This window comes from Onychomys torridus, chromosome 16 (assembly GCF_903995425.1).
Source record: "Onychomys torridus chromosome 16, mOncTor1.1, whole genome shotgun sequence".
Classification (NCBI taxonomy): Eukaryota; Metazoa; Chordata; class Mammalia; order Rodentia; family Cricetidae; genus Onychomys; species Onychomys torridus.
Genome location: NC_050458.1, coordinates 57,024,117 through 57,046,686, shown reverse-complemented (window position 1 = coordinate 57,046,686; position 22,570 = coordinate 57,024,117). Strand labels below are relative to the sequence as shown.

Genomic DNA, 22,570 nt, shown 5'->3' with positions numbered 1-22,570 from the left:
GACTCCACAGCAAAAAGAATTACAGTGAAATTTAGCATCTCACGGCGGGCTGGGAAAGATGATGAGACGCATTTGCTTCATTTCATAAAAGGTTGATACTGTCCAGACTATCTGTCCAGACTATGAATCCTAAAACCTTATGCAACGCTGGCCCCTAGTGGTCATCACTGGAAATAGCAAGCTGTAATCAAAGCGTGCTTGATTTTTTTAAACGATGTTTTTTGAAATTAAATTGGAAAGGAAAGTTCACGTAATAAAAATTAGATTTTGTATCTAGATTATTTTTAGTAATAATGATTTCTATTATTAATTGTAGGCAGTAATAATTGTGGAAACATTATGATAACGGCAGTTGTGGCAGTTTAGACTCAAGGGTCTGTGATTTTTTTTTTTTTAATTTGTATACATCTTTGCTTTTCAGTGTTTCATTTACCTTAGTGGATAGTATAGGTGCAGCAGATGATTTTAAGCCAACCCATGCTATCTCTCTATTAAAATGTTCCCCGAAATTAAGAAGAACATCAAATATTATTTAAGAGACAGCAAAGAGACATTTTTTTTTTTTTGCCTGGGCAAGATTGAGCAACAGATAATCACGGCCACCTGTGCCCCTCCCTCCCCACTGATGTCCCCACTGCCACTGTGTCTTCACTCTCCAAGCTTCAGGTGGACGTTGTCCCAACAAACCCAGAAGAAGGGCTAGAAGTGAGGACAGTCTCTGGAAGATAGCTTAAACACATTCCTGACGCCATCACTTAAATGTCATTTAGTAGTGATGTCCACCCCTGGCTTTGTTGAAAAGGAGAGACACTAAGAAACCTTTGGTGGACTTCTGGAGGTTCAAAAGAGAACTGCTCTGATCGCTTACTTTACAACAGTGACCGGGTTGTAAAATAAATTTTAAAATTTAATTATAATAGCCATTCTTATCCTGAGATTGCACTTTTAGAAATAATTCAACTCATTAATCTCTCCTTGAAGTGCTAATAATGAACATTTGATAATGTGATTCAGTTGTGTTTCATGCTTAATCAGAAAATACAGTTTTGGCTTGTCTGTTAGCGGATGGTAACCCCTGGAGTTGAGGAACCCCAGTGTAGGGCCCACTGCCCACAATCACTCTGCGGACCAGCCCAGGGCCAGCCATGTACTCACCCTCTGTGGTTGTCATGTGCAGAGACAGCAGAAACAGTCTCAACAACTCACTCCCCATCCATGCTCTCATTTTTCCCCTTATCATAACAACCATTTCCCTTTCCCTTCCTTTTTGAAATCCCCAGGCTCTTTTTTCCTTGCTCTTCTATTTTTTCTCATTCTTTCCTCCTCCCCTCAATTTTTCTTATAGTGGGTGTTAGTGTCAAATAACACGGGGCAACTATCATTTTAAAGAATGCACCTAGGCTCTAGATGCGAAGTTTCACCTTAATTGGGGTAATTTATGCCCCCGAGTCTATTTATACAGACTTCCCTGAAGCTATAAAGCTATTACTTCACAACTCTGCTTGTCAGTTTTCCAGATGCTTGTTCAGAAATTATTGAAGTTATTACACCAAATGATTAAGTGAACTCAAAACTTTCTCTCTTTAAGATTTATTGATTTCCTCAAAATCAATAAAACTTTGTGACCTGTCTTTCAAAAAATACCAAACAATGTAAAGAAGAATTATTAAATTGATAACGACTGTGGTGCCCATTTCACTCATGATAGGCAAGGCTATATTAAGAGCACCATAAAAGTTTCACTTAGAAGATTAAAACACGAAACGTGTTGTTCTCTGTCAATTATGTTCATTTTAAGTATAGTTTGGGCTTAGAAACCAAATTTGCAGGTTTACTATTGATTGATGGTTTTGATGGCTAGTCCCAGTGAATTGCAAATAGCTGGGCTTTACAGTGACCAAGCAGGTGCATATACATAAATACTGAGAGGGTTGTGGCTGCGCATCTATCTAGAATTGTCTTTGTATTGCTAAAGAAAGTCTTACTCACCTTGAAGAAGAAGCCCTAGACAAATGCAGAGCAGGCAACCAGTCAATGTGAAGCATAATGTTATTATAATGTATAAATATTAATCCAGATTTCATGGGATGTAAAAATTCTGAAGTATCCACTGAGTTGATTCAAGCTTTTGAGTACATTAATAGCTGATTTTGAAGTTAGTGCTTTCTTTCTCTGTTTTTGTTTGCTTTTGTTTTGTTTTGTTTTTTGAGATAGGGACTATGTAGCCCAGGCTGTCCTCCAGCCTTGAGAATCTAAGATTCTCCTGACTTAGCTTCCCAAGTGCTGATGTTCAAGGCGTGCTTCCTGGCTCAGCGTATTTTCTTTTGTTGCCGTTGCTTTACTTTCTATCATTTTAAATGTTAAGTGTGGGTTTCACCATTGTCCTACAGGTATATATCATTGTACTTTGATTATGTCCCCCACTGCCTTACTCTGTGTTCCATGTCCTCTTTCTGGTCCCCGTCTACCAACCTAATTCCCATCCTCAACACATCTTCATAATGAAGGGCATGTGCCAAACACATACACAAGTTCCTAAGGTGTAACCTTTCCAAAGAGGACACGGAAGCAGCAAGTGGGGCCACTTTATCCCCTGACGGGCCTCAGCAGCTTGTCAATACTCCCAGTTATGTTTGGGGGTGGGGGGGGAGCCAATTCCCTGCGTTACTTCCCAGCATTTTCTCTACTCAATAGTTGCTATGTTAAATTACAGGGTTTCAAGAATGTATAGTTTCCAATTCTTAGGATTAACCATGTAATCTTTTTCAAACCACACAGACTCCTTCAAGTCTTGAAACACATATATTTCATTTGATTTATCACCTCCATAGAACAAAATAAATAACTTTAAAATGATCATTATAACCTGGATTGAGTTCAGCGTTCTCTCTCATTCATATTAAAGTGAAACTTATGGGTCCCCTGGCACAAATTTAATAGAATCAAGTTCACATCAATACAAGAATCATACAATAGAAAGGGAAGATAAACCTAGAGATCAATACATACTTGACAGTGTCCCTACCATACTCTTAAAACTAGTCCTTTACCAATGTTTCAGAGTACCATGATTAATCTAAGAAAAATGAAAAGCTTTTCACATAAATGTCACCTCATTAAAAATTAACATCTCATAAAATATTATATTTCTGAACTTTCAGTTAATCATGGGTGTGTGTGCATGTGTGTGTGTGTGTGTGTGTAAGCCATTGCACATTTTCACCAGAGAACAACTTTTGGGAGTTGGTCCCCTCTTTCTGCTATGTGGGTTCCAAGGACTAAACTTAGGTTCCTGAGGCTTGGTGGCCTACTTACCTGCTAGGCTATGTCTCTGGCTCATAACTAAAGCTTTAGTGCAGACACATGAGAATCATTAGGATGTTAATAAGATGAAATATAAAACACATACCATGTAATTCCTCTGGTAATGGATATTTGTGTTTTCTTTGTTAAAATCTAGCACGTAGCCATTGAAGGACCAAACAAATGTGAGATCCAAGGAAGGGTCAAAGGACGCAGCACATTGCATCGTAGCATTTTCTCCAACAGTGATATCGGCATTAATGGGGGCCAAAATGATTCGTGTGGGATCTGTATGTTTTAAACGAAAAAGAATAGGCCACATTTAAATACAACATGAGACATCATATTATCTGGTACTATAAAAGAAATCTGCCATCTGAAAGCCTCTGCTATCCCATCATGAATAAGCTCTGGGTGGACCTAAGACTGAATGTCAAGACTACTCAGCTCTTCCAAAACTTGACAATGTGGTTTAAGGGTGGTAACTTAACTTCAGATCCCAAAGTCCATTTAACAAAAGTGGGCCAGATTATTTATACCCAAAGGTATAACCAACAATCTAACTACAGATTTCCAAAGCCCATCACACACACACACACACACACACACACACACACACACACACACACACACAAATCCATTAACACAAAATCCAATACGACATGCCTCCTCCAAAAATTATTAAACTCACATTAATGATCCCCAATGACAGCAACATAGATGACAAGACAATTAATTCAAAAGAACAATTATGGCTACGTTTCAGGAGGTCAGAGGGGACACAAGTAAATCTTAAAGTCAAAGTCAATAAAACACAAACAGTTGAATAAAACAAGGAGAACAAGTCAGGACATGAGAAAATATAGCTGAAAAGAGATATAAACACTGAAGAAACCCCAAACCAAAATAAAACTTCAAATGAGAACTGCAGTTATGTCTATTACAATGTTCAGTGGAAAGCCTCACTAATAAAGTATGTCTAATAGAAGAGAGACTATCAGGGCTTGAAGACAAGGAAGAGGAATTGGATCACTCAGTCAAATAAAATAATAAGTTTTAAAAGACCCACAAACAACAACAACAACAAAAAATGCCCAAGGCCAGTATAAAAAGCCCTGTTGTAAGTGACTGTCTTCTGGGATAAGTGACCTCCATCTTTGATAGTTCAGCAGTACCTCTTGCAAATGATTGACTATTCTGAGCTTGCTGACTGTGTACACCCCTCAGAAGGGGTTGGGGAGAGTAATCAGGCCACTTTGAGTATTGATCAGTTCCCTAGCACCTGTTATATACATCTCTGCCTTAATTGCATGTAGCTCAGATAGGGACTAGAGTACATAAGCTAGAGAGACTATGAAAAGGGATTCATCTATGCAGCTAAGGGAAGACCTCACTCCTACTAGGTAGAAATTCTCCATGTGTGGCCTGTTGTGGGAGGATGACCAATGTGAACTCCTGCAAGTAACCCCTCACATATGCTCTCCAAGGAAGCCCAATAAACTCACTGGGTTCCGAGAGAGAACTATGGAAGAATCGTGCATCAGTTTGTTATTGGACCTCAAAAGTGGAAGATGTTGCCTGCATCTCCTCTGGAAAGGAATTTTAGCCAAAAGCTCCCAAACCTATAAATCATATGTATAAATAAAGGAGAAGAAATGAATGTTAAAGGAACAGAATATATATTTTTTAAAGACTCCTAGAAGAACATTTCTGAAGTGTAGGGGAAGAGAAGACCCCTCAGAGGAAAGAAGCAAACAAATCAATCAATCAAACCCCAAATAGTATCAAAAGAAGTTCCCCATGTTATATAATAGTCGAAAGTCTAAATGTACAGAAGAAAGAAGGGATATTGAAAGATGCAAGAGAGAAACACCAAGTCACATATAAAGGAATGTCCATCAATTCTGATGATGGTAATTTTTCAATGAAGATTTTTAAAAGCCTAAAAGACATAGATTGATGTCCTACCATACACATACACAATAGAATTGTGTTCAGCTACAGAGGAAAATGAAAATATGAAATGTTCAGGTGAATTTGTGAGACTAGAAAAAATAAGTAACCTAGGCTCAGAAAGATAAAATATATATATGTTTTCTATCATATATGGTTCCTCACTTCAAATCTTTACATTTTTGTGTTAAAACTAGAACATCTGTAGAAGTAAGAAAACAAGAAAAGGACCGCTGATGTGGGGAAATTCCTTAAGGGGAAGGGGATAGAAATTCACAGGCAATATAAAAACAAATAGAAGAAATTTAGGGAGTGGGAAGCCAGGGATGGGTGTTGAAAGATGGGGTAGATGAGGATGCAAGAAGGGTAAACCAAAACTAAAGATTTATGAAAAATACATTTAAAAATAAAATGTTAGAATGAGAGAGAGAGAGAGAGAGAGAGAGAGAGAGAGAGAGAGAGAGAGAGAGAATGGAGCTATCCTTGTTTAGATTAACGCTATTCTTGAAAATCAAAGTGGCTAAGGAAACAATAGTAGCAGGTATGCGATACATCATGATGAGTTGTTGGTCATGGGCCAGAGATTCCAAAATAATACAGGGCCCTTGTCACTATAACTATTTTGTAAAACCTATGAATGAAAACTTTTGTTACAAGGTACAGAGAAATGTAGCTGAAACTGAGCCTGGAAGTCTTCTCCCTGCTGCCCAGCTTTCATGTTGTTATAATATGCTATATAGAGTGCTGGGTGAGTTAAGGCATCAACAGTCTTATGCAGCTATAAACCCTATGGCCTATACCAATAAACATCAGGGAAGATATGCCCACTTATGCAATTGTGGCATCATTGTTATGGGTGCAACAATCTGCTCTAATTGGATTTGAAGCTGGCTCCACATTAAGCAATTCATAACTGTTATTATAAACCTATTCAGAAACCAAGGAGGTCTAAGACCTTAGGAACAAGCTTGATACTATTGTTCTTCTAAGTTGTCATCATGCCAAACTTCCTTCTAGAGTTGTATGTTTATACCCATAGACAAATGCTATTCCTAGCTTTGGATCAGAGGTATCTGCAAATGGATGGCAGTGCACACACAGGTTCATGACATCTTAAAGTGCTGAAAATAAGTGGCAGCTGAATGCTTAGCCCTAAGCACAGTATTTATACTACACCTTATAAAGCTCAGAGAACTTTATAAAGGAAAGAGGAAAAGGATGAAGAGCTGATTGATAGAAGAGTTCTAAAGTGCTGTCTTCTGGCCATGGCAGAACCAATGCAGCCATGACTTCATAGCAGCTGTGCTGGTCTACAGTGAGGCTACACAAGCCTGAGTTTATGGGGCTCACCCTCTGCCTGTGTAATTATTGGCTACTGATGGGTTCTGGAAGAGGGGCCATTCTTGTCCAATTGAGATGCCTACCATGTTCCAACAGGTAAAGTTGCAAAACCATGTTCACACAGATGACACGGGTCAAACTCAGTGGCTCTTAACACAGTAACAAACCCAACTACCACTACTAAACAGCAATAACAAAGTTGTTAGAGTAAGGAGGGGACTTTTAGAGAGGAAGAGGGTAATGGGGGAAGGGGTTATATAGAGATGTGGTTATAACAATCAGAATGCACATTCTACATGTACAAAATTATAAAAAAAAACCAAAAACCTCAGTATAAAGATTAAAAGAGGAATAAAATCCAAAATATTCTGATCCCCTCTGCAAAGGAATAGGATGTTTTCATATCCAGTTGCAGTAACAATGCCTCAGAAGAAGAAACTTGCCAAGAAGGCTTCTGAAATGGAAATTCATCAATACAATGACTGTATTAGAAGCTTAGTTTTGAATGACATATATGTAATCCTGTAAAACTTAAGCATTATTGCTTAAAACAGAATGACTCAAGTATCAAAGGGTTTCTTACTTGTGATCACCAGAGTCCCAGTGCTATTAGCTTTTCCCCTATTATTTTCGGCAAAGCATGTATATACTCCTCCATCATTCCTTGTAATATTATTGATTTCCAAGCTACCATCTTCCCATATGAGTATTCTATAAAATTTTAAAAAACACACAATTCACAGAAATCATTTAATAACATTCATTATTACTGTACTGTGTATTACAAATGCTAATATTACATTCTATATCAGTTTCTTGGTAAGACAGTATTTTCAAGCCTGAACAGTCTAGCCTATGTCTCAAATGTCCTCGCTGGGTATTAGTAGAGTGCTGGGAAGCTAAATGGATCATTACCTAGCTAATTCTAAGGCCAATTCACATGTACACCTATGAGGCCAGGATAGCTGTTTCTGTGGATTTTCTTGTGATGTCCTTGCCCCACCCCCTCCGCCCCAAGCTGGTACAGCCCTTCCTCCCTCTCTTTAGCAGGGATTCCCCAAACTTGGCCCAATGCTTGGCTGTGGGTCTCTTATTTTGCATTCTCTTATACTTAAATTCAATATTAAATACTCTGTTACCTCTTCTACTTTTTTTAAACTAAATCATTTTCTAAATTTTATCTTCTATAGTTTTTAAAAGCAACAAAACTATTTGTTCTTTTTAAGGACAGTCTGACAAAAAAAAAATCAGAATATCTCTATCTTACTAATCAATGTTGAAATCCTACTCCAATGTGAAATAAGATTCCCTTCCCTCTCTTTCATTAGGCAGTTCTAACTTACAGCTTATTTCAGAATCTGTTTTAAAACAACAAATGAAGCACTGAGATAATGCAACAACAAAAGTCTTTCTTTGTTACCAAAGAGGATTCAAAACCAGGCCTCTTTTGCCAAATGTGAAAAAAATGTAATGAACCACTGTCCCATGCTCTGCACAAAAAAACCTGGTCACTGTGCTTTATGAAGGCCACAGACTTCAGCCTGATGCTGTCTCCACCAGGAATCTGTAGACTTTTCAATGAGGCCGATCCTTGTAGACATGAGACTCCTCTTAGAGGCACTTTTGGCCAACGCACTTTCCTAGGCCCCCCTCAGTCTCTCTTAGAACTGTGCAGAATCCAAATCTGTTCAATCAAATCATCTTGCCTCTCCCTTCACACTCTCCATGTCTGAAATCGGCCTGCACTTCCTTTAATGTCTCTCCAACCCCCATCCAATTCTTTCTCTATTTTCTCTCCCAGACATTGCCTCTAATAAACATTGCTCTTAGATGGCTTATGCCATCTTGGCATCTGGCTCTTTGTACATGTTCCCACAATACAGATACTAATGTGTCCTCTAACTTCAAGTCCTTGTCAAACTTCTACACATCCCCCATTTAATTATTTTGCAAGTACAGAAATAAAAATTACAGTCAAGTAAGAGTGGAAAACCTATAACAATTTTCTCCATACCCATACTAACATTAGTTTACATATATATGTATCTATATATAACTATATATGACATAGTATATGTTATATGCACATACTATAAAAAATATATATGACATGCATATTTGTGTACTTTAAATTGATTTTTATCATGTTCAAAGAGTCCTATATTATACAATGACATTTCAGTCAGTGCATTTTACTCAGTGATATGATTGCATATAAGTCCCATGAGACTATAATGGAACCCTAAAGCTCCTATCATCTAATGGTGCTATAGCCACAGTAGCATCACATGCAAGGCATTGCTCAGGTTTGTGTATGCTGGAGCTAAAGACCCCCTGCCCTGCCAGTCCTACAAATTGTAGTACATTCAGTCTTGGGTACCACATGACTCTTGATAATGACAAATGGCTATGCTTCTGCCTTTCATACTTGCTCTACTTATTCCTTCATATACTTCTTCACAGAGCGGGAAAACGGAACAGGCACACTGCAGGCACGTGAGTCACTGTTTGTTTGCACTACTTTTTATAGCTATATTCACCCAAATAATATTATATTTATTCTTAATGAATGCTGTTTAGATTTTAATTTAAAACAATTCATATTTGTATTTATCATTTAAAAATATAAACATTTATATATATACATTATTTATAACATTCAAAAATTCTTGCACATGAACACTTCATTTTAAAGTGATTGTTGACAATGAGTTGCTAATAAGTTAAAATAGCAATCAAAAACTGAACTTGGAGAGTCCACGAGGAAGCCACGAGGCTGACTTTAAATTCTGTAAGAAACTAAGCACAGTGGCATTGTAAGAGCTCAGGAGCCAGTGAACATCAGCTCAGTCCCAGTCTGACCTGACCTGCTGCTGTTGACAAGCCACTCCGTCCCTTTGCTCCAGGAAAACTTGGGTTTGGGTGCAGCCTTGGGTTTACATTCAATGATAACTCTTCCTCCTTTAGCAGCCAGGATCTTTTTCTTCATCGGATTCATTTCAAAAGTTGGAGCTAAAGCTACAAGGTAAACAAAGGATTATCATTCTCTTTTTGCTAGCAAACCCAAATACTACTTCTGTATTGTAGCTCCTTTTAGAAATTAGTAATATATAGGAAGGACTGAGGTAAATATGATCAGTTATAGTTGATGGGCATTTCATACATAACTTTGTATTTAGTAATTTAATAACATCTGATCAGTTCAAATGTACAATTGCTGATAATTTTATCAGTCACTAAAGATTTTTGTTTACATCATAATTCACCTAAAAGGTATCTTGAATTCAATCATTCTGTTTCAATGTTCAAAAGGGAAACAATGAAAAAGATGGAGAGAACTCTGTGTACTACAAATGTTATATTAATATAAATTTTCACATATGCTCACAGCCCTTCCACTCAGTATACTTCAAGATACTATTAGGAGAATTGCAATTTGTTAAATTGGTACAATTTTTTTTTTTATGGTGTCACAGGTAGTTGACAGGTAGGATTAACATTTGAATAGGAAAACTCCTTTCAATGAATAATGGAATCACACTTCACTGTCTATTCACTATGCACCAACAGAATGCATATACTCTTACAGGAACAAGTCCAGTTCTTCAGAGCCTACCTACAGACAGCTAGGAGAATAGTGGACCCAAACAACTGGTTAAGGAGCACATGGCACAGGTGAAGTTCATCTTCAAGCCGCAGCTCAGAATAGTAATTGTGAAATCACAACACAGTCTTACAGCTGATAACCCCAGTGAAGGTATGCTCTACATCTTCCAAGTTCCTCTATCTAGTTCACTGCTCAATCACCATGGCTACTAGACACAATGTGTTCCAGTCATCTGCAGCTTGTCTCTTCTGAGGACACTTTTCAGGCTGGTGTGCATTTGACTCCTTATTGTTTAGGTTAGTGATTCTTAAACTATAACTGCCCGTCAAAATCATCTGAGCATCTTATTAACATGTCTGCTTGGTAGGTAGGTTGATGCTGGGACTGGATTATGAACACGTAACAAGCTCCGAGGAAGTCGTATACAGCAAATATTTAGTCTATTTCATTGTTCCTTTAGTCTGAATTTTAATAACTGGCAATTCATAAACATGTTACCAATGTGTGTTGTGCATCTAACAAAAGTAAAATGAAATTGAATGTGAGCTATGGGTACTCTTTCACCATTTTATATGCTGTTTGTTTGATAAACATTTATCAGAATTTGGAAAGGATACTGACCCAGGATCTTGAGCTCAGCGTTTGCATAAATGGATCCATACGCATTTTCCGCTATGCACTGGTACATCCCAGCGTTATCAAAAGTCACGTCATACAGTCTCAGTTCCCCTTTGTGATACTGAAGAGTAAGAGAAAAGACACAGCTTTGAGGAACACGGATGTAAACTCCTCATTCACCTTTAGGTTAACACTGAACATACGTTGTGTTCATCCACTCCCATTCTCTCCTAAGATGCACAGACTGGGGTTTTCACGGCATGGAGAAGACCAACCCACTTACCATGCCCAGTGGCCCTTGTTCTATTCATCTTACAGAGCTGAGAGTCCACTTTTTCCCCTTTGGACCAGCTGTGAGCTTATAGTGGGAAGGTAGAGAAGGGGCCCACCGCTGCCACTTGTCCCAAGGCTAGGGTAGGACTTAGCGCGTCTCATCTTACCTCTGTTTCTGTGGGGTTCAGGGAAACAGTGGCAAAGAGGGGACAATATGAGTGGACATGGTTCAACAGGAAGGGGGGAAGTGGAACACAGGAAAAATAAGGAAAAAAAGAGAGAGGTAAAGATACGATTACAGAAAGCTGTTGAAACCGAGAGAAGATACTTTTGTTTTTCAAGGAAGAGTTCTACTTCAAGGCCCAAGGATCCTTACTCTAGTGACCATTCTGTGGCTGCCTAAACACAGATTCAGGAACAGCAAGGCACTTCAACATACTTACCGCATATCCATTTTTCAGCCATCTGATGGTCGGGATGGGCTTTCCTGTGGCCACACAAGGCCAGTAGAGGTCACTGCCTATGTCCACCTCGGTGTCATTGATATGCTCTACCCATTCAGGAAACGCTGCATAGGAGGAACATTATAAGTGTCTCAATACCCATCACAATCTCAAGAGCCTAAATTTTGCATTTTGTTAGCTTTATTCTGGCCAATATATCAGATGTCGTATGTCTGCTTACACAGGTCTATATTCTACAAAAACCATACACTATCATAGAATAAGATGACTGTAATTTAGTTAGTAATTATTTATTTTTATGTATGTGTATGTGTGTGCCTGCATGATTTTATGTACACCATGTGCATGTAGGTGCTCCTAAAGACCAGAGAGCACTGGGTCCCCTGGAGCTGGAGCTATAGGCAGTTGGAGCCACCTGAGATGATGGCTGAGAACTGAATTCCAGTCCTATGAAAGAGCAAGTAGTGCTTTTAACTTCAGAAGCATCTTTCTAGCCCTGTTAAATAGTGTTTTTAATTTACAAATTTAAAAGCTAATTCAAGATAAATGCTAAATTAATTGATTTGTTCCTTATAACTTGAATCTTTCAGATATGCCAAAATTACAATTGAGATTTTTTAAGAGAGCTATGCCTGAATTGGTTATTATATATAATATATTATTATATTATATTATATTATATTATATTATATTATATATAAATATACATGTATTTTCACCTTTTGGATCAAGATACAGGACATTCTACATTCTCCACATTACACATTATCTTCTTAAAGGAACTTTTGTGTATTGACCAATGTAGCATCTTATTCCAGCTATAAAAATGAACAGGGCACTTTAATACACTTCATATAGCAGCTCCTTCAGTAGCTGTTACTGGGGAAACTCTTGCTTGAGTGAAATGGACTTTATTTTCAGTTTTTATTTTTATCTATGTGGTTGTAAAAAAAAAAATGAAAAAAAAAAACACTAGGAATTTCCTTAGAGGAAAAAAGAATGTTTCGACCCAAAAAGTTAGTCTTGTTAAGTATTTAAGTTATCTAAGTAGCCTAGACAAATATAAGTAAATAGTATAAAATAAGAAAAGGAACACAGAGAGATTTCTTAGGGGAGGATACCATTTTATCTCCCTTTTATTGAAAATTAAACTTTGTTTTATATTGTCTGTAGAAAGTACCATACATGTCTTACTAGAAATGTAAATATATGAAACCAGAAAATATTTTCTCAGCTCCACAGACTATCAACATTAAACCAATATAAAGATTAAATACATGTCTCTCTATGCACACTTTGTAGTGTACAATCTGATTAGCTTCTTTTTTTCACTAACTATTTGTTTGTAAACATCTGGGAAGAATTTTCAGAAATTGAATGCTGGTGAATTTTCTAACTGAATACACATTTTATGTTGTACAGAATCTCTTCAGTACTTTAACGACATCTTTGCTACCTTGTTCTCCCAGAGTGACACATAGATGCCACAATACACAATACAATGGCAAGAATAAATAATAGAATCACCACAGTGAACTCCATCTATGGTTCCATTATATAGTTTTTGAAGATAGTTTGCTTAAACAGATATAAAATGAAGATATCTTACTAGCAAAGGAGAAATAAAGCTATTTTAAATGACTTCATACAAATACCTGCTCTGTCACATTGATGCTTTTAAGGCCTTAGATATTTGACAGTTCACAATTTTATTTTACTGAGAACCTGAAGTTTTCTAAATGCATTGAAAAAAAAAAACATTACCTATAATCAATGGACCCAGTGCAAAAGTGGTGATATTATTCAAGACATTCAAGAAGCTCACAAATATCTTCCTTCCCCTGGAGCTATTCCACACACACTTGCTATGTGTCAAGTTAATGAGGTTAATCCATTGGATAGTCAGGTCTGTAGCTCAGGGGACATATCTAGATTAGATCTCTAAGGCTGTGGATTTTTAAAATCGTGTCCATAGATGAAACCATAGGAGGACACAGAGAAGGTCAACTACTGATTCTGATCACTGTGTGAAAATCATCTGAATAGGAGTGGTATGTGTAAATGAAGTGTGGGATCCAGGTGCCAAGCACAGAAAATGAAGCGGAGAGGAGAGGTGGATAAGTGTGGCTGCTGATGCTGTCCCATCTGCTCAGATGGAGCTGAGAAAGAATCAGCTTTAGCAACCAGACATTCTGGGTGATTACAGAAGAACCGTTTCAGTAAGAAGTTCTTAAGAGAAAAAAGTTGCAGTGAATTAAGACAGAATACAACTGGATATGGAGACAAACTTTTTAGACTTCAGATGACTCTGTATGTTTGGGAGAGATTAACAGAAGATAAACAGATCGTTAACCAGTGTTGAAAACACAGCAAAACAGCAGGAGGCAGAGGCAAGTGGATTGCTGTGAGCTTGGGGTCAGCCTGGTCTAGGCAGGAAGTTATAGGACCACTGGGGATAAAGAGAAAGACCATGTCACAGAACAAACAGACAAACAATAAATCAGAATAAATTCATTGAAACCTAGTGTTTATTCCATATTATGGAAAGTTATAATGATGATTTCATTCTCAAGAAGTCCTAACATTCTGAACCTGGAGACAAGGCTCACTGATTAAAAGCACGTGTTGCTCTTGTAGAGGACTTGTATTAAATTTTCAGTATGTACTTGGCATTCAAACCATCAGTAACTACAGTTGCAGGGGATCTAATGCCCTCTTCTGGCCTCTGCAGGCACCAGGCATACATGTCATACACATAAATACATGCAGGCAAAACAGCTATACATGTAAAATTTTAATAAATTTTAAGAAAAAATTAAATTCTGAGTTGCTGAAAAAAAAAATCTGTCTTCCCAGATATGCTTACTCTAGTGGGTAAGGATCAAGGACTTGCACCAAAATAATTTTGTTAAAGTAAAAAGAGATGATTCCTTACACCATGGGTTCTCTAGCTTCAGTAACACAAGCATCTGGGGATTTTTTTTTTTTAAGAAATACATATTCTGAAGCTCACAGTATTCTTCTGAGTCAGAAATTCTAAGGAAGGCCCAATAGCCAGTACCTTATCAAGCCCCTCAGGGAATTTTGAGGCATATTAAGCTTTGTAAACCACTGACTCAAACTTTAAGCCATAATGGATTGGTTCTTCTATAAATAAAGATACTGAAGAAAAGAGAATGACAGAAGATTAAATGATCATTTTTTAAAAAATTATCAACAACTATCAACCTATTACTATAATCATGATATCAAAAGCATAAGTTCATATTGGCTATAACTCAGAGTTGTAATGTAGTTTGACATAAGGTAAATATCTCACTAATCTGAATAATATATATCATTTCTTTTAAGACTGTCATTCTATGATAGTTCTTCAAGTATGGAAAGGCCTTTGAATAAGACATTGGTAGCACTTGTAGAAAATTAAAATATCTACCTTGCACATAAATTCTTGCCTGGTGTTTGTCCTTTCCTCTAATGTTCTCAGCCTCACATTCATAGATGCCTTCATCTTCTAACTGGATGTTGAAGATCTTGAGGACAGCCCCTGAGGTGCTTATCTCAGCAGTGCTAGGCATGGGTTCTAGCACCTTCCTCCATCGGATATCAGGAACAGGGCTTGAAATCAGAAATACAAAAGCTCAAGACACAGTGTTTAAAGAAGATAGCCTGGCATTTACAGCTAAGCACTTACGTCATTTACTTCCTGAAAAGGCATAACACCTACTTTGTTTCTATGCATGTCAATGAAAAGCACGAGCATACTTACTTTCCAAGAGCAAAACACTCTAAAGTCACATTTTGGCCCATCATGGTATATATGTCCTTGAACTGCACTACAATATCAGCAGGATATGGCTTGGTTGTTCCTAATATTAAAAAAGAAAGAAAGAAAAGAAAACACAGACACCCATAACATATAATTCACAGTATATATTTTTTTATTTTTTAACATCATGAAATTTTGTAGTTTAGAACTGCACCCATATGGACATTTTTCTCTACATACATATCATTTGTCCCAATATATATTTGTTTGTATATGTACAATGTGTGCAAGTATGAAGTTCATCACACATTCTGATACCTGTAACTAATCAGACTAAGTCAACTACAAAATTTCAAGGTCTCTTTTAAGGGGCTTCAAATACATATAAAATACTGTGATCAGTGCTATAAGGTGCTTGAAAACTTTGGAAGAGAAGAAAGAAATGAGAATATGAAAAATGGAAAGGAAGAGAGAGAAGGAAGGGAGAAAAAGAGGTGGATTGAGCAAAGAGAAATGTAGGAAAAAATTATCCTCAGAAAGTAAGGAAATGGAGTAAGAGAAATGACACAGAGAGACCGTTACCATAACATTATCACTCTTATTCCGAGAGTGCTATTGTTACATTACAGATATTACGTGTCACCATCGTTCAGCATATTGGTCCTGAAATAAGTAGTGGTAGAAACAGGCTCTAAAAGGCTTCATGCATTATTAACCACCAAAGCATGAGTGTGTACTTTATACTGCATAAAAATAAATAAATGAACATACCATGACAATACAGAAGGCAAAACAAAATAATTAGTCTGAAAGAGTGGTCAGCAAATAAGGAGTTCAGATTTCAGAGTGGCTATGGGAATCTTAGTCAAAAATGGAAACTGAATTGAACCAGTTCTTGACAAAGTTCTAAGACGATGCAGAGAATTAAAGAAAATATGGAGGAAGTCAAACAATGTTAAAATATATGACCTAAAGATCAGCTGAATGCCAGAGAACAAGGTATTAGATGTTTTGAGACCAATTTTGTCAATGAGTAAATACCAGTAGGATTTGGTCTAGATCTTACCTTTGGCTCAAGGCGAGACCTTGATGGCCGTGTTAAGGCTTCTGGAATCAGAATTTGGATTTCATATTTTTCTGAGAACTTCCAAGTGGTTTGTTTACATACTGATTTAATTAAAAACCACAAAGTTAGCTGTTCTGAGCATCAGAGGAAGGGAAGAACTGATACATGCAAACGTTGCAGGTTAGGAGGCACAAGCAGTTACAGCCAATCTGGCTGAAGGATACTAGAAGGAAGAGGGGGCTGTGTGGGAACGCAATGGGTATGCTCTGAACACTTCATGTCCTTGAGGGTTTTGTAGGACAAGCCCAGGATGGAGATTTAACTAACGCCTAAACATAAGAAAAAGCTAGAGATGTGAAAAATCCATTCACATGACCACAACTGAAAACATGTAGTTTAGTGAGAATATCTAGAAACAACCAGAGAGAACTATGAGAAAGAGGCACATCTGGTGATTCGTGCTGTATAAGACATGCCAGAAAAGGGAGCTGAGCCTTGAGAAAGGGAGAGGAAAATCTGTGAGAGGCAGATGAAAACTGCCCTTGGATTGAATAAATATGAGTTTCTTATGATTATTCCAGACAGCCTTCATTGACTAGGAAAGAACATGCAGAATGAGAAGATCAGATTCTGAGACAGTAAAGGAGAAGAAGTGATTTGGGGAAGTCCTGAACCAAAGGAGATGTGAGCCAGAGCAGCTGAAGGGATTGGCTGTAGAAATCTGTCCACCACTGAGACAGGAAATAAGGGAATGTGCAGAGGATGGAGGGGAAGTGCACTTGTGAAACAGCAGGAAAGCTAATCCAGGCCCCTTCCCAGAGGGCACAGTGAACCTTTCGAAACAGTGAAGCCAGAACTAATGAGCCAGAAAGTCAAACAGTGTTTGCTGAATATCCATGACGTGACTGTTTCCTGACAAGGAGAAGGGACAGGGGAATGCCGTTGGCACTGTGGCACTTCACACATTTATGGGAAGAGAGGAAAAATGGGTCAGTTTTGAAGGGTGTACTCACTACTGCTAATGTAGCAGAAGAGCTGGGGTTATGGTGGGATCAGAGAAACACACGCTGTGGTGTGATAAAGCACACCTCAGGTAGTGAGCACGTTCAAAATTTATGGAAAAAATTTTTTCAAAATTTAAAATGGAGATGGAGTATGACCCCAGCACACAGGTCACGGTAACATATGCTAATTAACTTAAAGCAGAAATGGCAATTATTTATATTTATTTGTACCATGTAAATAGTTCCTTAAAATCATCAATATCTTTTTCTAATTATGTGATTACAAATTTACTATCAAGTGGAAATGGTCATGAAACAAAAAGCAGATCCCCATGGTAATTCTGTGGGGGCCTTGAACTATAAATCAAACCCCCAATATTCTTCCTAAGCTAGAAGCCATTTTAGGGTAACTTTATGAATGAAATCGAACTTCAAATGTTAGAGATTAAATCATCCACCCCACATACTCTATATGCTGCCCTCCCCAGGAAAACAGCAGATCATTATTATAAATGTACTGTACACAGATAACTGTGCAAAAACAGTGTAACAAATAAGATACTTACGTTCAGGTATTGGAATGAGAGGTATAAATTTGCTGAACACACTTTTTGTAATAGAAGGACTGGACACAAAGCAGGAGTAGTTGCCTCTGTCAGAAGACTCAACGTTGGCAATGTAGAGATTGCCATTCGTCTGAGACACAAATCTTCGTTTATCCATTGTGATAAATACAGGAAATTCATTCAGGAGCCAGCGGTAGCTAAGATCATCTAGAAGAAAATATTGTCTGCTAAATGGTAAGCTCTTCTTTGTAAGTGCAGATTTTGTTTTCTAATTACAAAACAGCATACAGTCTGTCAGAGGTTATATATCAATCAGTAAATATTGGAACTTGAGCCAGAACACATTTTTTTCATAACTACCATATTTTCAAGAATATAATTGTCATAGTAAACAATTGAATCTCTCTCTCTGTATCTATCAATTATCTATCTCTAGCACTTTGCAGAGTATCAACATTCTTGCTTCCATCTCATTGGTGAATGAACTGAAATGGGTTAAACATCTTTCACAGTGTTCATTACTGTTAAAGAGAACTGAGAATCTGAATCCAGGTCTGATGGTTACACAGCTCATATCTGTCTTTCCTACTCAGATTCACAAATAAGCTCAAGTCAACCCAGTTTATTGGCTAAATCTCTGGTTTCAGTGCTCCAATTTAAATTAAATATGTGTATTTAATTTAAATATATTGTCCTATTAAAAAATACAAAAACCACAGCCGGGCAGTGATGGTGCATGCCATTAATCCCTGCACTCGGAAGGCAGAGGCAGCAGATCTCTGTGAGTTCGAGGCCAGCCTGGTCTACAAAGCAAGTTCCAGGCAGGCTCCAAAGCTACACAGAGAAACCCTGTCTCAAAAAACCAAAAACAAACAAACAAACAAACAAATAAATAAACAAACAAATAAAGAAATAAAAATTAAAAAAAACATGAATGGAAGAAAAGCATGTTGCTGGTTTTCTTAATATTAGGCAATATGCAATATAATTATCTTTAAAGAAGAATTCATTTTATTTGTGTATGCCTGCTGACATTGAAGACATCTCCACCAGGGACCCACAGCTTCCATATTTGGCTGGGACTCAGGTAGGTGAGCTTTATTATCCTTCATCTTCCGTCCAAGTCTCTCCACTCTTACTCTTAAACCTGCAGCCACCCAACTGGCTCAGTCCCTCCTCCTAGCCTACCATCACCTCCATGAGACTAGGTCTTAGGTGGGACTCAGGGTCTAGGGTTTCCTAGTTCTTCACTTCTGCTTTTGCATTTCCTTCTAGTGTATCCCATTCCTGTGACTCTGGATGGAACCACAGAATCACTCTAACTGGGGACCACACAGCCACATTTCTCGGCTGGGAATCAGAGATGCCACAGTCCCACACACTGATTGAATCCATAGTAAGCAATGACTAACCAAGACAAGAGCGGATACCTACTTCAAGAATTACTTCAAACACGGCAATTCCAGATGTCTATCTTCCAAAACATAAACATGAATAACCATGACAGTATGCCTCCACCAAAAGTCAGCAACCATATTGTAATGTGCCCTGAGAAAAGCAATTTAACTGAAGGGCACTAAAAAAAGGGCATCAAAAGTACCAATTATGAATATTTTCCAATGACCTTAAAGAGGATGTGAATAAATGCCTTAATGAAGACCATGAGAACACAGGGGAATGAAATAATTAAAAAAAAATTCAAAACATGAAAGTAGAGTTGAACAAACAAAAAATAGAATCACTAAAGAAAATTCAAACTAAAAATAAAGGACAACAAGATATCAAACAAAAATCTCAGAGGTCAGCCTCACCAATGGGGTTCAAGATGTGGAATAGGTTTTTGAGTGTGGAAGACAGGATAGAGGAAATGGATAGCTCAGTCAAAGAAAATGCTCAATGTAAAACAATAACAACAACAACAATAACAACAAAACCCAGATTAAAAACCTTTAGACAATCTGGGATACTATGAAAAGACCAGATCTACAAATTATAGATATAGAGGAAAGAGAAAAAACCCAGGTCAAAGGCACATTATATATATTTATACATGTATAAAACAAAACCATAAAAGAAAATTCCCTGATCTAAAGAAATACATTTCTATCAAGTAATGACAGGCATACAGAATTCCTAATAGGACCAGTAAAGAAATTGCCTGTCACAACACATAGTAATTAAAAACACTAAATGGACAGAACAAAGAAAAGCTATTAAAAGCTACAAAGTAAAAACAAAACAAAAACAAAAACATCAAACAAACAAGTCAGTCACATATAAATATAGAGCCATTAGAATAACACCTGATTTTTCAATGGAGACTCTGAAAGCTTGATGGGACTGCATGGATGCTCTACAAACTGAGATAACAAATTCTGGCCCAGAGTACTATACCTAAAAACTATCTTTCACAGTTGACAGAGAAAGAAAAACATCTCATGATAAAAACAAATTTAAGCATTTTCTGTGCACTAATTCGACTCCACAGAAGGAACTGAAAGGAAAATGTCAGTGTGAAGAAAAGGTTAGCTACACCCACGAGGACCATGAAATAAATATTTACAAAATGCCATTAACAACATATCATTAATTAATAAACACTATTCATTAACAATCCTCAGTTATAGAGTTCAATTTCCCAGTAAAAAGACACAGACTACCAGATTGAATGAGAAGACAGGATCTTTCTTTCTGCTGCACTGAAGACACATACCTTACAATCAAAGACAGACGTCACTTTAGGATAAAAAGATGGGGAAAGATATTCTTCAGAAGGTGCCAAGAAGCAAGGAGGCATAACTATTTCAGTAGTTAGCAAAACAGATTTCAAACAAAACCTAATTAGAAGAGATTGATATTTCTTCTGAACTACACAGCCATTAGAGGAAAAAAAATCCACCAAAAGGTCATTACTATTGTAAACATCTATGCACCAAGCACAAGGGCACCCAAGATGATAAAAGAAAGACTAGTACTACAGTTAAAATCCAATACTGACCATAACACAATGACAGTGGGCGACTTCAATACTACTTCAGCAATAGACACATCATATAGCAAAAACAAACAAACAGAAAAATGCTCACGTTAATAATGTCATATATCAAAAAGGACCTAGAAACATCAATAAAATATCACCCCAGACAATAAGGAATATAATTTCTTCTGAGAAGATCTTGAAACTTTCTCTAAAATCACTCAAAATTTCTTCAAAATTGTATTAAATCTCAACAGATATAGGAAAATTGAAATAACAGCATCCTACTTGACCGCCATGGGATAAAAGCTGGATATCAACAGCAATAAATGGCAGAAAGTATACAAGCTCATGGTAACTGAACAAATAACTACTGAATAAAAATCTGGTCAAGACATACATTTAAAGGAAATTAAAATCTTTCTAGAATTTAGTGAAAATGAAAACAGATGTATCTAAACCTATGAGACACAATGAAGACAGTTTTTATAGGTAAGTTCATTGCATTAAGTGCTTATAAAATATTTCTTAAAGGAGAAAAAACTTAAGAGCTCATTTGAAAGCTCTAGGCAATAAGAAATAATACCCAAAAGAGATAAACAGAAAGAAATAATCAAACCCAGGGCCAATATAAATGATATAGTAACCATCAAAAATTAAAGAATCAATGAAACAGAGTAGGTTCCTTGATGAAATCAACAAGATTGGCAAACCCTTAGCCAATTAACTAAAACACAAGAGGTAAGATCCAAATTAATACAATTAAACATGAAAACGAAGACATTACAACAGACACAGGAAATTCAGAGAATCAAAAGAACGTACTTTAAAAATCTGCATTTTACAAAACTGGAAAATCTAAAGACATGAATGGATTTCTTGATATATACAACTCACCAAAACAAATTAAGATAAAATAAACAAGTTAAACAGACCAATAGCCCCCACTGAAATAGAAGCAGTAATTAAAAATCTCCCAACCAAAAACAGGCCCAGGCCAGTTAGACTCAGCCCAGAATACTACAAAGCCTCCAAAGAACAAAAAATGCCAATACTCCTCAAATTATTCCACAAAATAGAAATAGAAGGAACATGTCCTAATTCTTTTATGAAACTACTATTACCCTGACACCAAAACAACACAAAGAATCAATAAACGAAGAAAATTATAAACCTATATGCACACAGACACAAAAATTCTAAATGAAATACTTGTAAATTCAACATAATAAATCAATAAACATAATCAACCACATAAAATGGATGAAAGAACAAAAAACCCTCAGGAGCATCTCATTAGATGCAGAAAAGGCCATTGACAAAGTCCAGTATCCTTTCATGATAAAATTCCCATAGAGAATGGGGATAAAAGGGACATTCCACAACATAATAAAAGCAAATTAGAGCAAGCCAATATGAAAATCAACCCAAATGGAGAGGAATTCAATTCACTTCCATCAAAATCAGGTCAAGACAAGGCTATCCATTATCTTCCTACCTAGTCAATATAGTACTTGAACTCTTAGCCAGAGCACTAGGGATACAAATAAGGAAGGAAGGTGTCAAAGTATCCTTACTTGCAGATGATAATATTTTATACATAAAAGATGAAAAAAAAAGTCCACCAGG

At 36.9% G+C, this 22,570-nt stretch overlaps 1 protein-coding gene across 3 annotated transcripts in view; it reads right to left on the bottom strand.

The window, feature by feature from the left end:
• Cntn1 (contactin 1) overlaps positions 1-22,570 on the bottom strand; it is a 311,527-nt gene that overhangs the window by 96,486 nt on the left and 192,471 nt on the right. For all 3 annotated transcript variants that reach the window (XM_036207695.1, XM_036207696.1, XM_036207694.1), the window contains exons 7-14: positions 17,965-18,171; positions 15,329-15,428; positions 14,996-15,177; positions 11,539-11,663; positions 10,826-10,943; positions 9,465-9,615; positions 7,181-7,308; positions 3,410-3,591 (exon numbers count right to left, since the gene is read on the bottom strand). In XM_036207695.1, the coding sequence (XP_036063588.1) occupies positions 3,410-3,591; positions 7,181-7,308; positions 9,465-9,615; positions 10,826-10,943; positions 11,539-11,663; positions 14,996-15,177; positions 15,329-15,428; positions 17,965-18,171 (1,193 nt within the window). The remainder of the gene's footprint in view (positions 1-3,409; positions 3,592-7,180; positions 7,309-9,464; positions 9,616-10,825; positions 10,944-11,538; positions 11,664-14,995; positions 15,178-15,328; positions 15,429-17,964; positions 18,172-22,570) is intronic.